Source organism: Monodon monoceros, unplaced genomic scaffold (genome assembly GCF_005190385.1).
Source record: "Monodon monoceros isolate NGI ecotype Baffin Bay Population unplaced genomic scaffold, NGI_Narwhal_1 Super_Scaffold_2, whole genome shotgun sequence".
Classification (NCBI taxonomy): domain Eukaryota; kingdom Metazoa; phylum Chordata; class Mammalia; order Artiodactyla; family Monodontidae; genus Monodon; species Monodon monoceros.
The window spans coordinates 40947031-40972203 of NW_021703776.1; the positions used below are offsets into that span (position 1 = coordinate 40947031).

Here is a 25173-nt window from a genome sequence, read left to right on the forward strand (position 1 = left end):
ACTTTTTAAATTGTGTCCTTAGTTCTTTAACATTAGTTCCTAACTCCTCTGGTTAAACTTTCCCCTCATTCATATCTAGAAGATGATCAGACCAAGCTCTTGAAAGCGTTAACGACATAGATTGTACACTGCAGCTTTTTTTTGTGGTTGTTCTTGTAATTAGCTTTTGGCTCCCGGGATTCCATAACACTTTGCTTGTCACCTTAACAATCAATAAGATCCTTACATCATTGCCCATATGCATTATATACGTGCATGCATAAAATGTAATATAATTGGTTAACTTTCCCAGAAATTCTCAGTAACGACATCCTTGTCATTGTCATGGCGACCCCCAATTCTGTTCATATTTAGTACTGATTTTTAAATGGCAGATTTATGTACTCTAAACCGGCCATATGTGGATTGCAATCTGTCGACGCTACTAGATAACATGGTTTCTTGCAGAAATGAGTGATGGAAATGTTTCCAACTTGCCATGATTATTTACTAGATATTATGGATAATACTTACATTCCAAGCTTTGGAACATGTTATTTATACATGTAGCAAATTCAGTCTGTAAAGAGTACATGATTCTTTTTACTCACGTTGAGTTTCAGAATGTAATTCTTGCTACATATCTAAAATGTAGCTGAATATGTAATTGAATACACAACTACCTTTTTTAATTCATAAAAACATGCTCTGCACCCTCATTTGTCGTTATGTGTTGGATGATGTTGTAGAACTCTGAACACACAGAATTAGATTCCAGTTTTTGCTGATTTGATCCGGGACCCCTTTTCTTTACAGTGAAAAGATTGCTTTTTTAAAATTTGCGAAGAATAGCTTCTTTTTTGTAAAAAATCTTCCATTATGATAGTCATTTTAGGAATCTTCATTTGAAACGTAACATTTAGTTTACAATTAATATTAACTATCTAGTGATTTTTAGGATTTTATTCTATGTGCTTATTTTTCATTATGTATCCTCCACCGTCCACATCTGCTAAAAAATAACTCTCCCTTCACAGTTATAGAGACGTAGGTATTTAGAATTGAAAGTCATTCTCCCCATCTGAAACCATTCATGGAGAAATTGAGGGATATAAGACTTTCTTGTCATGCCTTGCTAATTCCTCCTTGAATCAAGCATACATTTGCATACAATTTGGCCCCTACATAGAGTTTATGATGAAAACAAGCGTGAGTTTGGGAATCAAAAAACGTAAGTTTTAGTCCCAGTTCGTTCACTAATACAATGTGAGTTTTATTCATCCCTTTACCTTTTTGGGTATCAGTTTATTTAGATGGGGAAAAAAAGAAAAGAGGGCTGGACCAAATGATCTTTCAGGATTATTCCAATTTTCATATTCTACAGTCTATGCACAGATGATATCCAGGGAGCAAAGTGTGACATGAAGTTAGGTAAAAAGATGAAAACCATATTTTTGTAGAATACCACTGGAGGAAATCTAAGATGTGGTGGAAGCTGCGCAAGTGTGAAAACAGCTTTAGTTTCAAACTCTGTTACTTAACTGCACAACCTTGGTTTATTTATTTCCTCCCTCTGAGGCTGAGAACATAATGATCCTCTCAGCGCTTTGCACATATTAAATCTTCATTAAATGTTAATTCCTTTCCCCTTCCTGTTAGATCATGGCCTCAGTGAATGTGTGCATAGATCACTGTAGGCATAAAAGCAACAATATTAACACGGGTCTTTTGTTTTTTGACACAATCTGTATAAAAATGTTTCTTTCTGTGATTACCAGTGATCTTTTCATTTCCAAATCTGAAAACCTCTGCTTATTTCTCATCCTAGGTGACTACTTTGTAATATCTACCCACCTCCACTGTGACAGGGATCTTTGGCTCACTCAGTGCCACTTTCTCCTGCCTTTTTGATGGTTCCCATTCTTGGTTTCCTATTACTGGTGCCTCTTCCTCTGCCTGTACCTAAGTAATGCTTCCTCATCTTGCCATATTTGTCAGACTACTTTTTCTATCAGCAATCTTATGGGATATCTGGGAAGAGAAAGTTGCATTATAACAAGTAATATATGCATAAATATACTCAGAAGAACTCCTTTAATTAACTTCTATATGAAGATAATCTTTGTTGCCTTGATAAATATTTTTTTCTTAGAGCCTATATTTCTATGGAAACATGAAAAGGAGAGAATTAAGAGAGTAGAGATATCCTTACTAATGGCAAAAAGGCAAAAGATTATTTTTTTTGATGGTCATGGCTGTTTTCAGAACTCTGCATAATTGACCTGTCAGACTCTTGCTATTCCCATCTTTGCCCTTATCCAGTCAGAGACTTTAAAAATGCCGACTTGTGCGATTTTTTAATAACTAAAATAATTGTGTAGTAAGGATTAATATCAGTCAGCAAATACTGTGGAGGAGCTACCCCCTTCCTCTCTAATGCTTCAGACTTTCTGATTTCAGGCACTCACATAACTAGGACTGCATTCAGAAGACTGTGTAGAAAGAGCCATGAGTGTCAGGAAGGGATGAAGATGTTCAACCCAGGGAATTTAATTTGTTTAGGGAAATGAGATCACTGGTAACATCACCCAACAAGTATGAGTTAAAAATTTAAACTAGCCCGTTGCAAAAGCAGTCATTTGAAGCTAAAGAGCTTAAGAAAGATCTAAAGGATGAGCTGGGACTTGACTTGTACCGTAATGTTAGAATAAGTAGAAAAGAGAAAAGAATACAAAATGAGAGCAATTCTGTAAGTTAAGCATTTGAGGTAAGAAAAACAAAAACATTACATGTGTTCACAGAAGAGTGGGTAGATTGAACCTCTGAAGATGTGAGCTGGAGCCTGGGGTAATTTTGTAGAGGACTATAAATGTCAGGATCGGTATTTTAGACCTTGTTCAATAAGTGGTAGGAGCAAGGACCTGATGAAAGCAGTGTTTTATTTGTCACCATGTACAGAATAAGTTAGAAAGATAAGACACATGGGTCTGGATGCCAGCCGGGACGCTGCTGTAGCAATGCAAGGTTGAAGTAATAAGGGCTCAGATTGGAACCACTGTAGTCGGAATGGGTAAAAATAAATGGGTTTTCCACATACAATAGAGGAAAATAACTTTAGGACTCAGTAGCAGACAATAGCAGCAGAGGTAGACCTAACTAAGTCAAAGATGATCATATGATTTTTAACTCCAGTATTTTCAGCTTGTATAGCACAGGGAATTATTGTTTTAAAGAAGGTTAACAAATACTCTGTATGAATCTTCTCATAACTGGAGTTATGAAATCTTGAAACAGATCAAATTTAGCTTTTGAATTGAGATGGGCTGTAATTGTAAAACACTGCATTTCAAGGCTCAGAAAGAACAGGATTTATCTTGGCTTTCATTCTGATGTGGACTACATTTTGAAATGATAATTTAGATTTCTTCAGTTAAATAAAAATATCATAGGAACCAAAAAAGGAGTTAATTTACTAAGTATGCGTAGAAAAGAAATAATGTATGTCTCATATACTATGCCTCACTCAGCATAACACTTACAAGGTCACCTTTTATGATTCGTTTTCTCTAAAATGACTTGAACCTTCCCTGTTAGTAAAAAAATATATAAGTCTAAACTTACCTACCAGCTTCTAGCAAGCCATCCTTGTTGTTCTCCTTTTGAGTCACCTGCACCTACTTTTAGCCACCTGTTAAAAAGTGGCCATTATAGACAGACTTTCACTTTTACTCTTAGTACTATTAATAGCATGATTGCTCCAAGTGTAGGAACTATCCCTGGTGATGCATTTCAAAGGAGCTGGGAGGCAGTTATGTTCCCAGAGTCTCTTTAATGAGTCACTAATGGTAACTGCTTACCATCTCAGCACTGGCACTTGGTATAAAGCAAATCATTGAGAATCAGCCTTACCCACAACTGAGTTAGAAGAACCCAGGCATAAGAAGATAGGAAGATTCTACTACAGTCAAGTAAATGCAGTCTTGACCAAGTCTACATTCTGTGTATTTCAAAACTATGTGAAAGTGCTTTCTGTGGAAATGCTTTACATTAGAACACAATAGGAAGTTAGAAGTAGTAAAGAATTTTAGCAAGGCTTTGAACATCGCGGATGGTGTATTCCAGGGAATTTTATCTAATGGTATAAGAATGAAAAAGAGAGAGGAGGAAGAGGTATTTTAAAGATGGAATTAACAGGATTTTGCAATTTTAAAACTTAAATCATTCTTGAATCTCACAGGGAAATTTTAGAGGGCTTTTGAAATAGGCATCTTTCCTATAATATTGTCAGTAAAAGAAATGCAAATAACGTGAAGTTATGTCCGCAATCTATTTAATTTTTAAGTGTATAAACAGGTTCTGTTTGCTTCATGATATTCAAGTCACTTCTGTATAAACTTTTAATGGAACTGTAACCTCTGCTGTCTCTTCTCTCTGCTCACATTTCTACAATTCAGATGGCATTTAGAGGGCTAAGTTATTGATTGGTCAGTGACTATATCACTGAAACATAGCCATACTAGCCGTAGCTAGAGTTATCATTACATTTGCATTCAAAGTAAAAGAGGTGGCCCATATTAATGACAATTTTAGACAATTTACTTATTTTTTCTCTATGACTGCCCTAAAGGACAATGTCACTACTACTTAAAATGTGTATATATGTGTGTGTGTGTGTGTGTGTGTGTGTGTGTATATATAACTAATTCCACCGTTTATTACTTTGTGACATATTTATACCAGGAATATGATGAAAAATATCATCGATTAGATGCTGGGATGTTATAAAAATAATTTCAAATTTACTCTTGCTCAATCTCTGTGTTGATCTTAATGCTATTTCCTGCCAAGTGTACTTTCTATAAATTAGATGGAGCTAGAGTTAATAATCCCCAGGGCCAACCCTACCTATCGTAATCCCCCACCCCCTCTGTATCCTTGCCTGCCAAGGAATGTCCACTGTAATGTTAACCTGTCACTAAGATTTGACATCAATCTCTTTATGTGGAAGCCAGCCTGATTCAGATGTATTCTCAAATCCAGACCACAGAAAAAAGAAAAGAAACTTTAATTATATGCCTCACATGGCAGGGACCCTCCTGGTCCTGGGAGTCCTCACCCGACATCACTTATTCATTAAAAAGATTATTCAAGGAAAGTCTAGGAATGAAAAAGAAAGTTCTGAGTTTCCCTCCACCAAAATTAAATCCATGTGAATTTGTAGAATGTGAGATATAAGTATTTAACTACAATTTATGCCGTTATTTTTTGTGAGCAAATATGCTTAAATCTTATGCTTAAATTAAGTAGCTTAAACTATATTGACACCTTTCGCATCACTCTTTTGCTTCAATTCTGGTTCACTTTGATTATACCTTAGAGGCATTATTGAAGTTAGGCCCAGAATATCTGGGCCAGTTTATCTCAGTAACTCACGTTAATCTGTTAATTTTCAGAGATCGTTATATAATAGGAATGAAAATAATGGAAGTAGAAAAAGAACTAGGTAAAAAGAGTCAAAGAGCTTGCTTTAAAGAAATTTTGCACAGACGTGATTTTTAAACTCTTCTTTGGGCTAATATACTTATTAATTACCGTGTAATATTTTTGTACTCTTCATTAATATAAGCTATTATTTAAATCTTCTAGAATTATTTCTACTTTTAAATGGCTTCCTCTAATTTTCTGTGACTATTAGCATTCTAGCTGATTTGGGGATTTTGGTTTTGTTTTATCTCTCTATGAGAGTCCTGTCCTAAAATGATGATTAGCATTTGCTATTTTGTAAATAGCTGATAAAATAAGCTTGACACCGGGATGTCTGTCTTTGTGATGGTTCCTCAATGCCCAGTTAGTTGGTTCGTTGTGATGCAGTTAACCCTTTCCAGATCCCAATCAAGGATCTAGCTGACCTTGGTCTAAGCTACTCCACGGGGAGCTGATTATTATTTCCTAGTAAGTCCCCAGAGAAGGACTTTTGCATATATTATAAGCATCAATAAGACTAGAGATCATTGGTAACTATTTAGGATCAATAAGAAAGAAAAGTGCATTTCTTTCCCTTCTGCCAGAGTTACATTCACAAATTGTAATTAGGAAGTGTAATTTGGCAAACTTGTCAGTGAAAATCTCTTCCACACAGAGAAAGACCAGGATCATTAAATCCACCTAGTAAACAACTGGAGCCCTCTTGCATTACTTATAGGTTTGGTCTTATTTCTAAGCACAATTAGGTCTCTTGGTAACTAGTTCCCACTCACATTAAGCTTTTTCTTTTTTATCTCCACATGATTCATTCTCAGTATTGTCACTTTTTTTGTAACACCATAGGAAAAAAATCACTCCTCTAATTACTCAGTCAGGTGAACATACTCTGTCTCCAGTGCTACCCAGATGCTGTTGCTGTGGGATAAACCGTGTTAATATGGCTCAGTTTAATAAATAAGGTCTCAGAGCTCCTTGAACTCTTTGTTACAAATAAGCCAAGAGTTTTGACTGCACTCGGGCATTGATCCTATTCTGTTTCCTGTAATGAACTTCTGTGTGCACATTTTAGATCTACTCATTTATTTCACTCTGATTATTCAAACGAAATGACAACATGGTCTTGCATGCCGAAGGACAGTCCACAGACCAATAGAACTCCTTCTTTTTGTGCATCCTGAATAATAAGGGCGTTTCATTCCTCTTCAAGAAAATGAGGACGAGCAACTCCATTCTGAATTCTATTAGATTTACTTCAGAGCTGCATCGGTAGCCTTCCATTTACATACTCATATATGCATAACACAGATATCCATGTTCTTTTAGCTCAAACCAATGTTATCTATTCCCTTTCATTTCAGGAACCTTTATTAGTCTCTTTAAAACATAACTCAAAATTCAACTTACATGAAAACATTCTGGAATTGACTCTACTTATTCTACTTATTAATCATTTTTATTTAAATTCATGGGAAGTTTCAAAGATACACAAAAGTAGAGAGACTGTAGTAATGAGTACTAGTCGTGTAGTCATCACTCACACAGCTTCAACAGATTTTAACATATTGTCACTCTTGGTCATCTGCCACTCCTCATACCCTTAAAGAGATTTTGCTGGAGTATTGTAAAGCAACTCCCAGGTAAGATATACATCATCCATAAATACCTAATATTTTTAAACATAGCAAGAGTACTATTATAACACTAAACAAAATTGAATAATTCATACCATGTCTAATATTCATACCACGTTTAATTTTCCCCCGTTTTCTCAAAAATGCCTGTTTACAATCAGTTTGTTCAAATCAGGGTTCGTAAACGTCTCCACATTGCATTTGGCTAGAATATTTCTTCAGTCACTTTTAATCTAACAATTTGAGCTCCCTTTTTCAGAGCATTTATTTGTTGAAGAAACTGGCTTTCTTGCTCATCTTTCCAACATTCCCTCAGTATTGATGGGCTGAGCTTGCCTAGCTTAGTTTATAAGTAAGCCACAAAGTAGTCATATGAATGTCTCCTAGGTTTTCAGCCTGCTGGAAGTAGCCTGTCCGTGACCCTTAACTTCTGTGCTTCATATAAATAAAATAAAATTTAAATAAAACAGATGGATATAATCAGCATAGTGTTAAAGATGGAATTTTTACTTTAAAATAATTAGTTTGATATATGCCGACCTCACTAAGACGCTTTCATGGTAATTCATCCATAGGGCAACATGGGTTTTGGCCCTTCTTCCTAACAAGGCCTCAGCCCAAAGAAAAGTTGCATAATCATTATACACAAGATTTGCATCCCGCACCTGTAAATACAAATACAATTGTCTGGGTATGTGTAGCTTTCTGGTGTGCAAGGAAACCATGCTTAGGATGACGCATCTTTTCTACAGTTAAAACCACCCTGGTTTCAGTGTCTTAAAAATGATTTTTAAGATTTATAAAGTTGAGAGACCAGATGGTTTCCTTTCCAAACATTTATGTTTTCTTCACCCTAATAGCAGGAAGTTCATTTCAGATTACATTCCTGTGTTTGAATCGTTGTATTTCCTCCAAGTCAGAATAGAAACAAGTTGAGATGTGTGATAAACTTCAATATATTGTACAAATGGTACCATTGCTACTTGTTTGGATCACACTGCATGAGTAATTCACTCCAGGTACTCTGTCTAAATGCTCAGATAAGGGGAGTGACGTGCTGAGTGGGTTTCTGAGTACAGATCTGGGAATTTTACACATCGTTTCTTTTCACCTACTTGAGATACTTTTTGAGATTTTACGTACTGCAGGTATATAGGCTTTAGATTTATGTAAATGGTGTAGATTTGCACAGAAGAAATTCGTTTCTGGAATTGTATTGATAGTGGTTCTACTTTATTTTATTTTGGTTTTTTGGTGTCCCTTAATGTGACGATGGTTGGAGCAATTATGAAATAAAATTTATAAAAGAGAACCTTAGAGAGAAAACCTTAATGGAGAACTTAAGGCAATTTCATTTAGTTTAAAAGATTTATAGTCAAGTCTCTATTTCAGAGAATCAAATTGGAATGCTTAGATAAAGGTAGGCTTATTTCAAAGAACATAAATTTAATTTTGTAGTTTTCTTTCAGTTATAAACAGTGTGACCCTCTTCATAGCTTTAGAGTTCTGATGGTCAAATTTCTTATTTTCCAAATTAATCATTCTTGAGGTTCCTACATATTCTGATCAGTAAAAGCCTCATATTTTCCTCTTTATCCATCCTTCCTCTTGAGCATCCTTGGGCAACTTTGCCCACAAACTATCAGAGCTTACTATGTATAAACTGTTTAGGCAAATGTAGAGAGAATTGCAAAATCACGTCAGCTTATTAATATACTGCATTTTATGGATTCCTCCTATACCAATCCACAGATAACATTCTTCCAAGCTACATGGATGCTGTTTTTGGTCCACTCCTTGTACTCCAAGTTTAAGCTCCCCTTAGTTCATTCCTACACGCTCAGCCTTTATTTCCCAAAGCTTGGCACAGTGCCAGGGAGATTGGGGTACCAAAGGACCTTCAGTTTTAGTAACAAGTCTCAGGTAGACATATCCTAGTGACTCGAATACTCAGGCTCACAGGCCTTAAGCTTGAATGTGCATAAGGATCATCTGAGCAACTTGAAAATAAATGCATTTTCCTTGACCTCACACACAGAGATCTCATTCAGGAGCTCCGGAATGAATCTAAGAATCTTCAACTTTAACAGCATTCCAGGTGTTTCAGTTGCCAGTGGAAATACACTACCTCCTGCTGCGTGTTTGAATCATCAGGGAACTTTAAAAAGATGTTAATGCCTGGGACCCTGTCCTCAACCAGTTAAATCAGAAGGTTGGAGTCTAGCAAGGGCATAGACATTGTTCCGAAAGCTATCCAGGTGATTAACATCTGCAGCTTGATTTGAGAGCCTCTACCTTACGCCGGTCTGATAACCACAGTGCACCAGACAACTCCTCTCCCAAGTGGTGAGAGTCTCTTTGGAGCACTTAATAATTTTTCCTGTCACATAACCTTCCTAAAGGCTCCCACAGTCCACTCAACCAGGTTTTCATATCTGTAAACTTCAGGGACCGCTGTCTAGTCATACAAATTGGCTCTTCCAATGTTGTGCGTATTAAACGAAGAGATATCTATAGCTAAGAAATAGGTGAGTTTTCACCTACATCTGCGCAATTATGTAACTTTTCCTACAGCAGTTGCGACAAGTTGTGTTCACCTACACAGAGAAAGGCTTCCTTTGCTAAAATTGTTAAATCTTTTTACACACCCCATCACACAGTCCTATACTACTGGGTGTTAAGTTTTAGTGTACAGATCCAGAGAGTCTTGTCCAACCTGGGGCCCTGTGTGCCCTAACTGTAATTTAGGATCAAAATGCCAGGCTCCTTCATCTTAGTTTCATGATGATAGAATTCTGAGCAGGGCAGAGACCAGCTGCAGTGTCAGCCTAGGCCACAAACCTGAAAGTGCCATGTGAGTCAGTCTGACTGGGCCATTTAAGCTAGTTCAATGAAGACTTAACTTCAGGACCGAGGTCTAAATGTTTCATCTGCTTCCTCAATAAAAAAAATGAAGTATTTCTAAAACCAACAGTGGGAAATGGCTGAGGGAGAAACAGGACTTAAACATCACTTACTCTTTTTCATTAAGACCTGCTACCTTTAAGCAATTCTACATTTATGTTCAAAACATAATAAAACTATGACTTGGTTTAAAAAATTCAGTAGAACAATGTCTTGGGGAAAATAATATATATAAGCCAAAATTATTAGACTATTTTTGGAAAGTCCATACTGTAATTGTTGGAAATGTCAATTATGATGTGATAGATTAAGATTGCTAAAAGTTTTTGTCTTCATTTTAAATTCATGGTTGTTCTTTGTGCGTGTGAAGAATTTGTACAGGGAAGTGGGGAACTTTGACACCGCCTCCTCCCATTAACTACTAACCACTTCAAAGCCATCACAACAAACTTTGAGCATAATTTAAAAAACAAAAACATGCTTTCTATGCAAATGGAGCTTCACAAGTTTCATAAGTGTTCTCTCTCCACCCAAACCTTCCAACCAATTTGCTGCCATTAAGACCCTTCTGTATAGAAATCCCAGAGTGGACAACGGTATGAAAACAACTATTAAAGGTATGGGGTGTCTCCCAGCACCACCATGAATATGTTTAGTTCAACATAAGCTATGATCAGAACCCATGTATTATTTATTTGTCTCTTAATTCATTTCTAAGTATATTCCACATGTGACTTGAAATCCTTAATAGCATCTAATAAAAACTGCTAAGTGTGTGTGTGTGTGTGTGTGTGTGTGTGTCTGAGGGTTATCTGTTATTTTAAAAATCCTATAGGATCAATTTAATGACTACTGTGATTACTAAAAACACTCCTACCAGATTTCTGCTGCAAATAAAGAATTAAAAGAGGACTCCTTTGACTGAGTAAGAAATGTTAGGTTAATTCCTAAATTACAGAGTAATTACAGACATTCAGATTCATGATAAACAGCTTTTTGCTTTTCCTTTAGCCATTACTTGTCGAAAGCAAGATGGTGGACAGGCTGGTATCCATGAGTGTCTCCGGTATGCAGGCCCCGTGCCAGCCCTCACCCAAGCCTGCCAGATCCCCTGCCAAGATGACTGTCAGTTTACCAGCTGGTCCAAGTTTTCTTCATGCAGTGGAGACTGTGGTGCAGTTAGGACCAGAAAGCGTACCATTGTTGGTAAGAATAATTGGGATGCCAAAGCCAACACTTGTCAAGGCAGAAAAACACAGTAAAAATTCAGGCCAAGATAGTTCTGACAATGTATTTGGAAAATGCACAGATATGCGTTATTATTGTTATACTAACACATAATACGACAATGGATTCAGAGCCGTATTTTGATGTAAGTTGGCAGCGACAGATGCATTATGTACCTTTAGTAGAACAAAAAAGTAGCCTTGAAAACTGAACTCTGTCTCCCTATACAATACGCGGTAGATTAATATTTGGTTTAAACATGTACCTTTGGTGGATTACCTACAGACAGTGAAGTACTTGGAGAAAAGTTTTTTAGGAACATGGGGAAAGGTTGCCACTTCACTTTCTTAAGCCATTCTCACTGTCAGCCTCAGATTATCCTTCATATCCTAGATGAGAAATATGACATTAATTCTGTACCTGAAAACACATTTTAAAAGGTAGTCACAATGACAAAAAGCTGTAATATAACGAGTAGGAACAGGAGCCATCATATTGAACTAAACTCTGATGCACTCAAAAATATTGTCAGTGGCAAAAGAAACCTAAAAATATTGGTGCTAGTAGAGTATTCAGAATTTAAAGTTGTAAAATGATCCAGCTGTCATAACGAAAACTGTTGAAAATTATATAAGGCAGCTTATGAAAGTTAGAGATAAATATATGTAAAACATATGTAATTAGTTACATGCAGTATAATTAAAAGTATATAACATATATGACATAATATAAATTATGATCTAATTAAAATAATGATATTTTTCAGGCACATATTACTGTTATACTCAAGGTCTTTTTACTTTAAAAGGGAATTTATTTCGATTTATTCACAAACCATTTCTAATATTTTTATTGTGATATTAAATATCTTAATTTTGATTATTATTATTTCCTACATTAATCACCAAGTATGTCAAAGTGATTATTTTTCAGAAATACTGAAAGATGCAAAATCACAATCAGAAAAGTAAATGCAAAAACCTCACTTTCTGAATCGTAATCCTGTATAACTAAACCATCTATTCGGACTTAACAAAAGAGTTAAGTTAACTGTGCAGGTCAGTGCAGTGACTCTCTCTCTCCATTTCATTTTTTTGCACATGTTATAAAGGAGAGAATTGTGCAGTTACCTCAAACTCCCCAGTCAGTGAAAGCATATGATCATTTGAGAGGATTTTAATCATTTTGAGGAGTGTAAAATTCAGCACAACAGTTAGTGCCTTATTCAAAATGGGCTATTTTTAAGTGAGAAAATAAGAGAAATTTCACTATGCAAAGCACCCAGAGCTAACAAAAGCCTACATAGAAAGCACTACAGAGGGGGAAAATAGCATTTATTTATAGGCTACTGTTGAATACGGTTAAAAATAAAGGATGTTTAGGAAAGGAGAAAACTTAGGGATGCTTGATATTAATGATGATATTTTCCAACTTAATTTTCTCCACAGGAAAAAGTAAAAAGAAGGAAAAATGTAAAAATTCTCATTTGTACCCCCTGATTGAGACGCAGTATTGTCCCTGTGACAAGTATAATGCACAGCCTGTGGGGAACTGGTCAGACTGCATTTTGCCAGAGGGGAAAGTGGAAGTGTTGCTGGGAATGAAGGTACAAGGAGACATCAAGGAATGTGGTCAAGGATATCGTTACCAAGCAATGGCATGCTACGATCAAAATGGCAGGCTCGTGGAGACATCCAGATGTAACAGCCATGGTAATCCAACTTTTCTTCACTGTTATACATTTGCTGTCTTTGGGGGTGGAGGTAAAGTGCAAGTGTATCAGAATGGAGAGAAATGAAAGTTTACAGGAGTGTGTTCTAAACTGAACCTTAGGGGCACCACTATGTATGTATTGCTATATCATTTATATGTAACAGGACATTCGGTGGCACTTGTCTTGTTGTCTAGAAGTTGGCAACTAAGTCCCAAAGTTGGTGATAAGGAAGCCTTACAGGTAGGTAAAAATAGTGCCAGAAACCTCCCTTGGGGCAGATCCAGAGTCTACTGATTAGGCTCAGCAATCCACACAAGTCCACGTACAGAAAAGGAGGGAGGAGAAGAGAAGATTGAATTTAATTTGAGAATAAAGTGTTAAACCAGACAGACTTTTAATAACCGAACTGGCAAGATACGCGATGTGCCTAAAATATCAAGCGGCATAGGAGAAAGACTGAAAGCTGCAGTTGGTGAAAACTCAAACATCTCGTTTATTCCTCATTAAGCTGAGATTGGCCCAAACAAACAAAACTAGAAAAAGGTACATACACTTTGGAAACTTTTGATTTCCAAACAAACAAACAAAAAATCAAAAAGAAGCTAAAATACTGTGACAATAATTGAATTGCCCGAAGTTTATAAAGAGTGGTTTTGACCAGAGTATGCAGTGAACTCGTTCATTCTACATCATAATATAGGCAGACTTAAGCAGTATTTCTTCATTCTTTTATGTTAATATATCTGTCCTTTTATTGTGGAATAAGATCAGCCTGAATCATGGATGTCACATATTTGCAAACACTGGACAGTGATTCTCCTCTCTTCATGGGGGTGACCTAACAAAGATAAGTTAAATTACTGGGAGAGAGGGTTACCCTCCAACCTTGCTGAAGTAACTTCTGCAGTTGGAACAGTGCTCCTCTATTTTTATTATATGGTTCAGAAAACAACATGAACTAATAGGACCATCTCACATATATAAACCATTATGGGGTATCATGGTGACACATTTATGGAATCTCTTAAATCTGTCCCCAAAACAGTTTCCAAAAACTGTGACTTTTATTTTTTACCTTATCTCATAATTACTGTTTTATCAAAGTCTAGTGATATAAGCCCCCATTATAAGAGTCCATTATGTTGAAGTTCTAGATATAAGTATTTTGCATGCATGCATTGCTATGTTTAAGATTATTCCATGCATTTAGAACAATAACTAAAAAGAGTTTAGTAAGCCTTGAAAAACTTCTGTAAGAGTAATTGAGTTTTTTATTCTCTATATCAAATAACATAGGTGCTATTAATTAGATACCAGGAAAAATGTAAATGCACTTCGCATTCTGAGCTGATATAATAATGTAGAAGATCATAGTTAGTCATTAAAATGTAAGAATGAAGATTGCTTTAAAAATGTTTCTCCTGAAATGTAGCATGTAAGTGTTTGCTCACATTTTAAATTGTTATGCTTAGTGAATCACCAAGATAATCATTTGTTTTTAACATAACCTTTGAGCTTTCAAAATGACTCATATATTCTCGCTTTTACCTTGACCTGTTAATTAGATGCATGAGAGCTTCAGTAAGACACTTAAGAGTCAATCTTATTTTTAGAAAAAAAAAAAAAAACTTTAAAAATATCTTGTGACTCTCACGAAAATGTTTGATCCCTTGAAGAAAATAAAAGTACAGAAAAACTGAAATTGGCCAAAGGCAGTAGACTTTCTGCCTTAGCACTGTCAATTCAAAGCATGAAGAATTCAGTAGTGTATTCTAGAAGAAAAGCACATGTAGAAAAAAAGATGGGTCCCTGGCAGCACTGAACTTCATGGAGATTGTGAAAGGATCTAAGATGTTTAAGTGAACTGTTCCAGTTTAGTTCTTTGTGTCCATCCAACATCACTCCTTTCTCCTTAAATCTGATCTAAGATGGATGTCTAACGGGATATTTTAGTGTCTACTAACATTTTTACTCAAAGTCTGAGGAAATTGAGTGTCTCTTGCCTGATTTGTTTGGAATTACTGCTGCTGTTCTGTCAGTGCCGATAGCGATAGTGGAGTGCTGTCACTTTGATGCTCTATCCTAGGCATGCGCTAACTTGCAGTTTCTATGAGCACTGCCTTTGCTCAGACAAAGCAGCTTCCAGATGAATGGTGGGAATGGGGTTTAAAGTGGCTTTCAAGAAAGTCTCTTACAGCTTTCAGTTTAAACATAAAATTGATCCCCACATGCATGCAGTACAAAGACACTAATCCCCTGCCCTATTCGATAGTGGCCTTATGGCATTTCTACTTAATCTGTGTTATCCATCTGTGGATCATATTATCAGTTATTATACTGATAAAACAGTTTGACTTTCATCAGCTTAAGTATATTATTTTAGGTCATTTCCCATGTGGTCACTTTTTTTTTTTTTAATGTCTGAAACTCGAGGCACAATTCTATTATGTCTGGAATTTCTCATAAGAATAGACTCTGTACTGAAAAGCAATATATCGATACAACAAAAATCAGATCTTAAAGTATACCTTGGGAGCCACATAAGTGTTCATCTATCCTGATATATGGTATTAAATATAGTTCCTGCATAAATGTTGATATATAAATACATTTTTGGCATTTATCCTGATATCATAATACAAATTATGTATATTTACTTTTGGTATGAAATCTTGAATGGTGTCACTATTAGCAACAGATTATAAATCATTAAAAAACCAAATTACACATTTTCTACTTACTGCTAGAATACTCTGAGATCTTAATTAATTGGTTCACTAGAAATTGATTGCCTTGGCACATAGTACTAGGTACTTCTCAAGTTAATCACTTCTAAAATTTCACAGAACAAGAGGTAGAATTTCTGGAACTTTTTTTTATTATATCATTTAATCTTGATATTTTAAAGAATGTTAGAGGTAACCTAGCTTATGCAAGGTGCACATATACAAGACTTTCATTTAAACATAAGTGATAGAATTTTATTATGCTGCCCCTCAATCCTACCCAGATCTCCCAAAAGCCCTTATTCTGCTCTACTTTTTGTATTTCAAAAGCATGTATCACTCTATAACATACCATATAATTTACTCATTTATTGTATTTATTATTTATGTTTTATCCTGTACAAAAATGTAGATTGATGAGGGTATCTTGGACTACTTTATTCACTCATGTATCCCAAGCACCTAGAACAGTAGTAGGTGCTCAGTAAATATTTGTAGAATGAATGAATGAGTGAAGAGGTGGAGAGAATTTTTGTAGCTGTATTTGATCCACAATCAGGCTTGGACACTTCCTTTTTTCCAGACGGTGTCCTTCCCTCTGTGTCACAGTTCTGGAATATAATCAAACAGATCATTGAGAACAACTAAGATCTTTGGAATAAACTATATACATGCCACAAACTTTCTATATGATATTCATCAAATATTTATGCTTCTCTCCTCCTACTAATTGGTAGGTAGAAGAAATAATAGTCACACACCCATTCCACTGAATTAGTCCAGTAATATCGATATTGGTAAGTCTCTTCACTCCAGTTTAAAGCTTATTGTTCAGAATTGCCTGCTTTGTACAACACCAGATTTGGACAACAGCTTAATCTCTTGGTTTATATTAGTAATTGTGACAACTTGCTTTTTCCCAGCCTGTGCTTACAACTTTAATGGGGAGTATGGAATGTTCATTTAATTCTCTTTGTGTCCACTCATCTTTCCTTGAGAAAATAAGGAATAACATTTCTATTAGATTTATCTCAAAGGAACACTTTGAAGGCAAACTGGATAAAGTGTAAAAATGTCAGATGCTGAAGTCTTGAGCTCTTTGAGCTACATAATTCCTTCCAGACACTTCTCTTCAGTCTTTACTCTCAGCAAATTTGTCTTTGCTGTTCCTTATAGGGAGTTTAAGCCATAATGTACTATCAATAGATATTCTAAAATTGAACTTAATTTTATTTGTGATATTTTATCATCTGTTAATATCAAGTAAGCAGAAAGGCCTATCTGATATGACTGTTCTTCCTGAGCCCCTGCTGTTTAGTATACATAGGTCTCCTATCGCCTAAAAGTAATATGTTGCTTTGATACCTATCAAATACCAATTTGGAGATTCCATGAGGAAACTCAAGAATCAGCTATTTGGTTAGATTACTTGTTACCAAATGTTTTCCTAAAGGGCCAGATAGCAAATATTTCAGGCTCTGCAGGCTAAAAAGTCTCTGTAACAACTACCCAATTCTGCAGTTATAGAATGAAAGCAGCCATAGACAATATATGAGTGAATTACACAATTATGTTCCAGTAAAACTTTATTTACAAAAACAGGCTGTCAGCCTGTGCTGTCATTTGCCAACTAGGATTTAAACCCTTCTTACTCAGAAAGCCATCTACAGAGGAGCAGCATAGGCATCACAGAAAAACCATTGGAAATGCAAAGTTCAACCTACACTGCAGACCTGCTGAATGGGAATCTGCATTCTGACAAGATCCCCAGGGGGTTCTATAACACATTTAAAGTTTAAGACTACTTCTCTGGGTCATGCAGACACTCACAGGGTTTGGTAGGGATCATAAGCTTTATTAACCTTGGTGTGAAAGACCTGTGAAGATCATTTCCTAGAGGATCACAGTGTGATGCTGTCTTAGGCAAAATATCTCACAGGAGATAGTTCACTTGCTTACCCGTTGTGGGCAAGAGAACATTAGGGAACTTCTGAAATTTGCAAAGATGTGTCTTTATAAAGTGAATGCCTGTGTAGGTATGATTTTGAAAACAGAATGAGTCTATAGGATCTTCTGTGGAAAGGATATTGGCAAGTTAATGATTGCCCTGAGCAAAGTTTTTTGGTTCAGATAGAGAAATAAGAGAGAGCTCTGGGTTTATTTACTGCTCTATTCATAAGCAGAATACAATATTATATTGAAGTGTTGTGTGCATTTGACTTTGTGCACTCAGTATTCATGATCCAATGACTCTAAAATTCTCAGTACTTTGTACTGCCATTTGACCATCATGCTGGCATTTAAACAGCTGTACTACTTATTGTAGGTCACATTACACCCTTTAATTATTTCAGTTTGTCTTTTAACTGTAGTCACTATTGAATTGTTCAGCATAGTTTGTCTAATGCCTTATTAGTGTAAGATTAATTTCCCTTTAACATTAAGTTTTAAATATAATGATTTATATTAATTCTTCCAAGCTTTCTCTCTTTGCCTAGTATGTTTATGAATGATATTACAGAGAACCTTCTGAACATTAATGAATGGCTTTATCAGTTGGTTTTCTAAGCATCTGTAGGATTCAAAGTATGCCCATTAAAATTTGATATTTTGTAAAACCCTTGCTGGCACTCAAAGTCTTTCTTACAGGTTGTTTCATAGGTAGTTTGCACTACAGCACTAAGTATTACAATAAAAAGAAAGCTCTACAAATTTTACAAGTGAAACAAAAGATTTTTAATAAAATATTTTCATATTATAACTATAGCTGACCCTTATATGGCAGCATTTAACATTACTGCCTAATAGCCTAAGTGATCTACATCCTATTTCACCAGCCTCCCGAAGTTATGATGTGGATGATTTTAAAGCAGGTATCATGTTTAAATGATATCCCTTGATATTGTAAGGAACTGTAAATACCAGATGCTGCCTTATTCAGTCATAAATTCTAGTATACATGCCACAGGTGTGGGGTTTTTTTCTATTAGAATTTACAGGAACAAAAAAAGACCATCAACAAAACTTAGAAAAGGAATACATCCTGGGTGTATTTGTGGTACAAGTGCCCAACTGAATTTTTTAAAATTCAGAGAGTACTCAATCTACAAGTAGATTTTAGTTCAAGAGCATGTACTTTTAAGACATTGTGGAACTCAGGGTACATCTGATAAAAATAATTATGAATATGAGGAGAGTAGATTCTGAGGATAACCTACATGACCACTCAACCATAATATACCTGGAATGTATTCCTTTTTGTAATGGGATTTTATAGAAGATGATATAAGTTTAATATTAGAGGTTAATTAGAAACAAGATTGAGTGAGAAATTGTGCCCTATCGTAGTGGATGCTTGTATTTGAGGAAGAGCATGTTTAATTAAACCAGGGAGAAAAGGCAATAGAGTTTTGTAAATAAGCTGAAATGGAGTTCTGATTTCTCTGAAAAGCTTTTTCAGTTGGTGGTATTTTTTTTTAATGTCTAATTCATTTCAGAATTTAAATCTTTCATTTGATAGTACAGATGAAGCTAGTGTTGCTTTTGCAGTCATCATTCACAATTGAGATCTTTTTCCTTTCAAATGTAAAAGACAGGCAGGGAGTGAGGAACAGACTTTTCCTGAAGTAGCAGTTGCAAGTTTAAAGAACCAAGGAAATAAAGAAGGGGCTATTGTGGATATGTGGGTACAAAAAGAAAGCAGGTGTCTAGGGTCGAATTTAAATAAGGTGTGGATACCAGCATTATTTTCTAACAGGATCCCTGAAGGGGGACTATAGAGGTGATGAGGGAGACTTTCCTTGGAAATTTTCCTGCAGCTACCATCGTGTCGTGTGTGATGGAAAAACATCTGGTGTTATTTGATTCTGTGTGCTCCATGTCACCGAGACCTCAACTCATCTGTTACTTACTTACAAGGTTTTCAAACTGGGCTCCATGGAGCCCCTCAGGCCAGGCTGTCAAACATAGCCTCCAGAATATCCCATACACCTACTGGGCTTTCAAGCTTTTTAGGAAGAAAGTGTTTCACTGCTTAAAATAAATTTAACTGCCAAGAACAATTCATTATTTGCAACAGCAACAAAAAAATTTGTTTATCTTTGCCTTTATCAACAAGTTCTGCTATTATGTTTTACTCCACATCCTTTCTGTTGGTCTCTGACCCCGTTTTCCCCTTAATGCCTTAGAGGAAGGATAACACTAATTTCAGTGAAATGGCTAGGAGTGGTAATCTTGCTGATATCTATGATAATGTTATTGATATAATCACAGGGTTGTTCATTACTTGTGTCACAAGGTTTCATAATTCATAAAGATACTGAACCTCATATAGATTCCTGTTACATTAATGTCCTGCAATCCAAAATAATTGTAAAGCTCTCTGTCCCGTTAGTTGAGTTTAGTCTCATTCTTAAAACATAGGTCTTAAAACATAGGTCTTTTTCTACTTCAAAGCATCATCAAAATGGTCATGTAGTGAGTAAAGCTTATGCATAAGGAATTTTCTTTGGTAAATGCATGAAGAAGGCACTATATATTAGACATAAGCCATATCAATGGGCTCAAAAAGTAACCTGACCCTTTTCTGCCTCTGCTGCGGCGATGGCGCCAGTGAAAAAGCTTGTGGTGAAGGGGGGCGAAAAAAAGAAGCAGGTCCTGAAGTTTACCCTTGACTGTACCCATCCTGTAGAAGATGGAATCATGGATGCGGCCAATTTTGAGCAGTTTCTTCAGGAAAGAATCAAACTGAATGGAAAAGCTGGGAATCTCGGAGGAGGTATTGTAACAATCGAAAGAAGCAAAAGCAAGATCACTGTAACTTCCGAGGTGCCTTTTTCCAAAAGGTATTTGAAATATCTCACCAAAAAATATTTGAAGAAGAATAATCTCCGTGATTGGTTACGCGTAGTTGCTAACAGCAAAGAAAGTTACGAATTACGTTACTTCCAGATTAATCAAGATGAAGAAGAGGATTTAAACTCAGTTATCTGGAGTATTTTGTATGAATTCTTAAATAAAATTTAGGAAACAAACAAAAAAAAGTAACCTGAGAGCACACCAACACATTTGTGGACATTTTAAAGTTAAATTTGAAAGGAAGATCTTTACTTGTAGTTACTCTTCATGTTTATCCCATTTCTTCGTAGTCGCATTGAAGGCCGATTTAGCCCTTACAGGAGATTTTAGTTAATTTACAGAAAACAAAATGGTCTTTTAAAATAGTCATTAAAAAAATGTCAGGAAGTTTATCTGCATAAGTTTCCTCTCCGTTTGCCATAGGTTTGACCTTTAATGCTTTAAAACTTTAAAGTATAAAATAATTTAAAAAGAAACTTTCTTAAGTTTGGGGGTTTTGTTTGTTGACTTTTGCATTTTTTTCCATGTCTGGAAATGGACATAAAAGGCCTGATTAAACATTAAAACTCTGTACAGCTCAAAACATGAATCCAGTTTTAATGCATTATAATTACAACATATCATGATGATCTGTTGATCTTTTTCTCACTGGTCCAGTGAGATGCTATAGGAAAAAGTTAATAAGCATAGACTGCAGTGTATGAGTCATTCTCCTAGAGATTCACAGTTCATATCAGAAAAAAAAAAAAAAAGAAGGAAAGCTCGGGGTGAAGAGACCTGCTTAACGCAACAGTTTTCCAACTTATTTGACCACAGAATGCTTTTTATAAAAATTATGTTTAACACTTACTAGAATCCAGCAAACTAGTGTTTAAAGATTATCCTTTGGAAATACTTCAGTGTCAGTATATGATTCTTGTTGACTGAAAGAACAGTGCCCTGCATTGGATCAAGTTAAAAAAAAAATCACTCTACTAAATTTCAAAGTTAATTTATTTCCCGTTATTTCATAATCTGAACACTCCATCAAATATGATGTTTATATTGCTGACAAAGCCCAACTTCCAAAGTGGGTTCTTAGAACGTTTTTCTGATTTTTAATATTAGTTAATATTTTAATATTAGTTAAAGTTATAAATGTTAAATTTGGGGTGAAACGTCCATAAATGCCTTAATGTATGTAATTATTCCCAAAGTTTTAATTTGGTTGAATAAGTAAACTATAGATACGGGCTCTTTCATAAATAAGTTTACTTCCTTTTTTAATAAAATATACATCTGAAAGTAGAATGCAATTCTGACACTAACCACCTGGATTTGGGCCAAACTTCACAGGTTAGGGGGCTCAGTCCTCTACAAGACTGCTCTCACTTCAGACACTAGCTGTGCACTTTCAGGGTCCCCAGGTCAACCTCACTTCTGACCAGCTGGCTACAGATTTGGGGATTCCCACTACCCCCTCAGGTTCAACAATTCACTGGGACGATTCAGAGAACTCAGGAAAGCACCATTACAATTACAGTTTTATTATAGCAAAAGGATAAAAATCAGAACCAGTTGATAGAAGAGACACATAGACGAGGGCTGGGAAGGTCCCAAACACAAGGCGTCCATGTTGTCTCCCCATGGAGCTAGGAGGCATCACCCTCTTGGCCCATGGATGTGCTTTATCAGCCTGAGCTTCTGTATCCAGAGCTTTCTGGGGGGTCGTGTTATGTAGGCATCAGTTGAATCATTGACCACACAGCTGAACTCAATCCCCTCTCCCCAGAGTTTGGGAGGATATCAAGTGGCTTAAAGTCCCAACCTTTTAAACACATGGTTGGTCTTTGGTTTGGTGGTATAATCATCCCCCTTCCTTAGACATCTTCTTATCATAATTTCACATGTAGTCCAAGAGGCCCAACAAGAATAACAAAGATACTCCTATCACTCAGGAAATGTCAGGGCTTAGAGGCTGCCTCCCAGGAATCAGGGAAACAGACCAGCCAAAGTCTTTGTTCTACAGCAGAGAGTTTTAGAGTTTGCTATAAGAAATGGCCTTGATGGTGAACTCGTACATAGGTATGCTACCTGAATCTGAAGGTGCCTAGTCATTGGGTAATCTCCCAGTATTGGAATAGCAACAGCTACAAAATCCCACAGCAATTAAAACTAATGTTGAGGGCTTCCCTGGTGGCGCAGTGGTTAAGAATCCACCTGACAATGCAGGGGACACAGGTTCGAGCCCTGGTCCGAGAAGATCACACATGCGACGGAGCAACTAAGCCCATGTGCCACAACTACTGAGCCTACGCTCTAGAGCCCGTGAGCCACAGCTACCGATCTCTCGTGCCACAACTACTGAAGCCTGTGCACCTAGAGCCTGTGCTCTGCAACGGGAGAAGCCACCACAATGAGAAGCCCATGCACGACATTGAAGAATAGCCCCCGCTCACCACAACTGGAGAAAGCCTGCGTGCAGCAGCAAAGACCCAACGCAGCCAAAAGTAAAAAATAAATAAAATTATTTAAAAAAAAACAATGTTGAAATTTTCTGAGAAAATCTGTAAGTATTTAGCAGATATGAAGAGATACGCCTTCATATGTATAAAAAACAAATAAATATAAATGAAATAGCATTTCATTGCGGTTACATAAATTTACCTGAACACTTCACTATGAAAATTTTGATTGCCCAGTGTTGATTCATAACTTTTCATACATTGAATATAAGAATGTGGGTAGAACAGTCGATTATAGGAGTTTGGATATATACAGAGTAGTTTAGTTTCAGCAGCTTTTCAAGTTATCAGTTCTTAATATATAATTACAAAAGAGTATTCTGTTCATTTTGAAAATATTTTTAAATGATATTTTTCAGTATTTTCAAATCCACAGGGACCACAGTAGATAAAGTTCTAGCTAAGTGTTCGCATTCACGATTGCAGTCATGTGCATATAACACACATTTAAGTAGGAGAGATTTTTCAGGTCTCTTTTGAGATTAATCTAGATGTTTCAGATAGAGTGCCAGCGTTGCTCATTCACACAGCTGTAAATCAGAACCAACCAATATTTTCCACGTGCTTTCAACATGAATTCTTTAATCTATCAACAGTGCACCTTTCAACAGCACAATATAGTAATCGTGAGGGTTGCTGAAAGCTACTTTATCTGCACATTTATAATTCAAATGAACGAGGTGACTGGATATATGTCAAAGGCAGTAAGTCCTCTGGTTGCCACATAAAGCCTGCTAGTGTTCTGTATTCATTTCAACCTGAAAGCAGCCATCAGAATAGATATAGATACAAAAAATACAATCAGAAGCCACGAGTTTGATTTTTCCATGTGTCAGGTTCAGTATTGAGCTACTAAAGGTTTTTTTATTTTTTTTTGCGGTACGCGGTCCTCTCACTGTTGTGGCCTCTCCCGTTGCGGAGCACAGGCTCTGGACGCGCAGGCTCAGCGGCCATGGCTCACGGGCCTAGCCGCTCCGCGGCATGTGGGATCCTCCCGGACCGGGGCACGAACCCGTGTCCCCTGCATCGGCAGGCGGACTCTCAACCACTGCGCCACCAGGGAAGCCTGCTACTAAAGTTTTAACACCCTAATTGTGAAGTCGTTTATTTTATTCCAGCATTCCTCAGGAGCCATAAATTGCTACAAGATGCCAGCAGTTTATTTAGCCTTAAAACGCTTCAAATGTTTCTGTCTTCTATCCCCCATGATTGTTTGGCGTTAATTGCCCTCACAAATGATCTTAGCAGAGAAGACAGGGGAATGCTTATCTAGCAGTTCACTAGTAGCATTAAGGGTTTTAATGGTACTAGATAAACATGACAGGCAATTATTGAATGTTGTTACACACTAGAAGATTAAAATGGAATGCTAAGCATTATACTCTTTTGCAGTTTTGTCTTTATCTCAGTGCCTAATTTGTACCTTTCAACAATTTAATAGATTGAGTTTTATTTGAGAGACGTCCTCTGGAATACTCTATTGGAAGATCCAACATAAAAATTTTATATCTGCTTACTTGAAAATACAGTGTGAATCAGACTAAAGTCAGACATGACATATTTCACCAATGCCGTAATACTTCAACAGATAAAATGGAAAGAAAGAATTTCCATTTATCTGTTACTCTGAAGTAGTGACATGAAAACTCACGTGATTCTATTTTCAACTATAATTACTGAATAACAAAAAGGTTAGAGGTTTACTTTTGCAGTCATTTTGATCTTTAGCAAGGTGGAAAATGCAATTCTAGAAATATTTCAATAATTTATTACCTTCGAAATACTAGTGTCCTTTAACTAAGCTATTGATAATATTTGGAAATAGTTGGGATTTCTTCTTAATTCATTGTCTTTTACAAACATTAAATAATCTGGTTACAGATGGCATTCATTTGGAAATGACTTTAGACATTTGTACAGTTTGATTCCATTTCTTAAACTATTCCTATGAAACACAAATTATTACGGGCCCTATCAGGAGTCACATTTTTAAGTGTCGCACACTGTATAGATTTATTTACTGGCTGTGTTGATTGAAAAGGAGAATGTGATTTGAAACATATTTTAACTCAAAATAGTGAGCTGGGCTTGTTTTCCCACCTCAAACCATACTTAAAGTCAAAGTATGAGCTTTAAGTAGGTCATGG

At 36.1% G+C, this 25173-nt stretch overlaps 1 protein-coding gene and 1 pseudogene across 6 annotated transcripts in view; both read left to right on the forward strand.

Annotated features, from left to right (window-relative positions):
- Window positions 1-25173, forward strand: part of THSD7A (thrombospondin type 1 domain containing 7A) — a 713490-nt gene that overhangs the window by 640099 nt on the left and 48218 nt on the right. For all 6 annotated transcript variants that reach the window (XM_029233858.1, XM_029233859.1, XM_029233854.1 and 3 more), the window contains 2 exons: window positions 11010-11204; window positions 12674-12937. In XM_029233858.1, the coding sequence (XP_029089691.1) occupies window positions 11010-11204; window positions 12674-12937 (459 nt within the window). The remainder of the gene's footprint in view (window positions 1-11009; window positions 11205-12673; window positions 12938-25173) is intronic.
- On the forward strand, window positions 20268-20690 carry LOC114901802 (annotated as a pseudogene).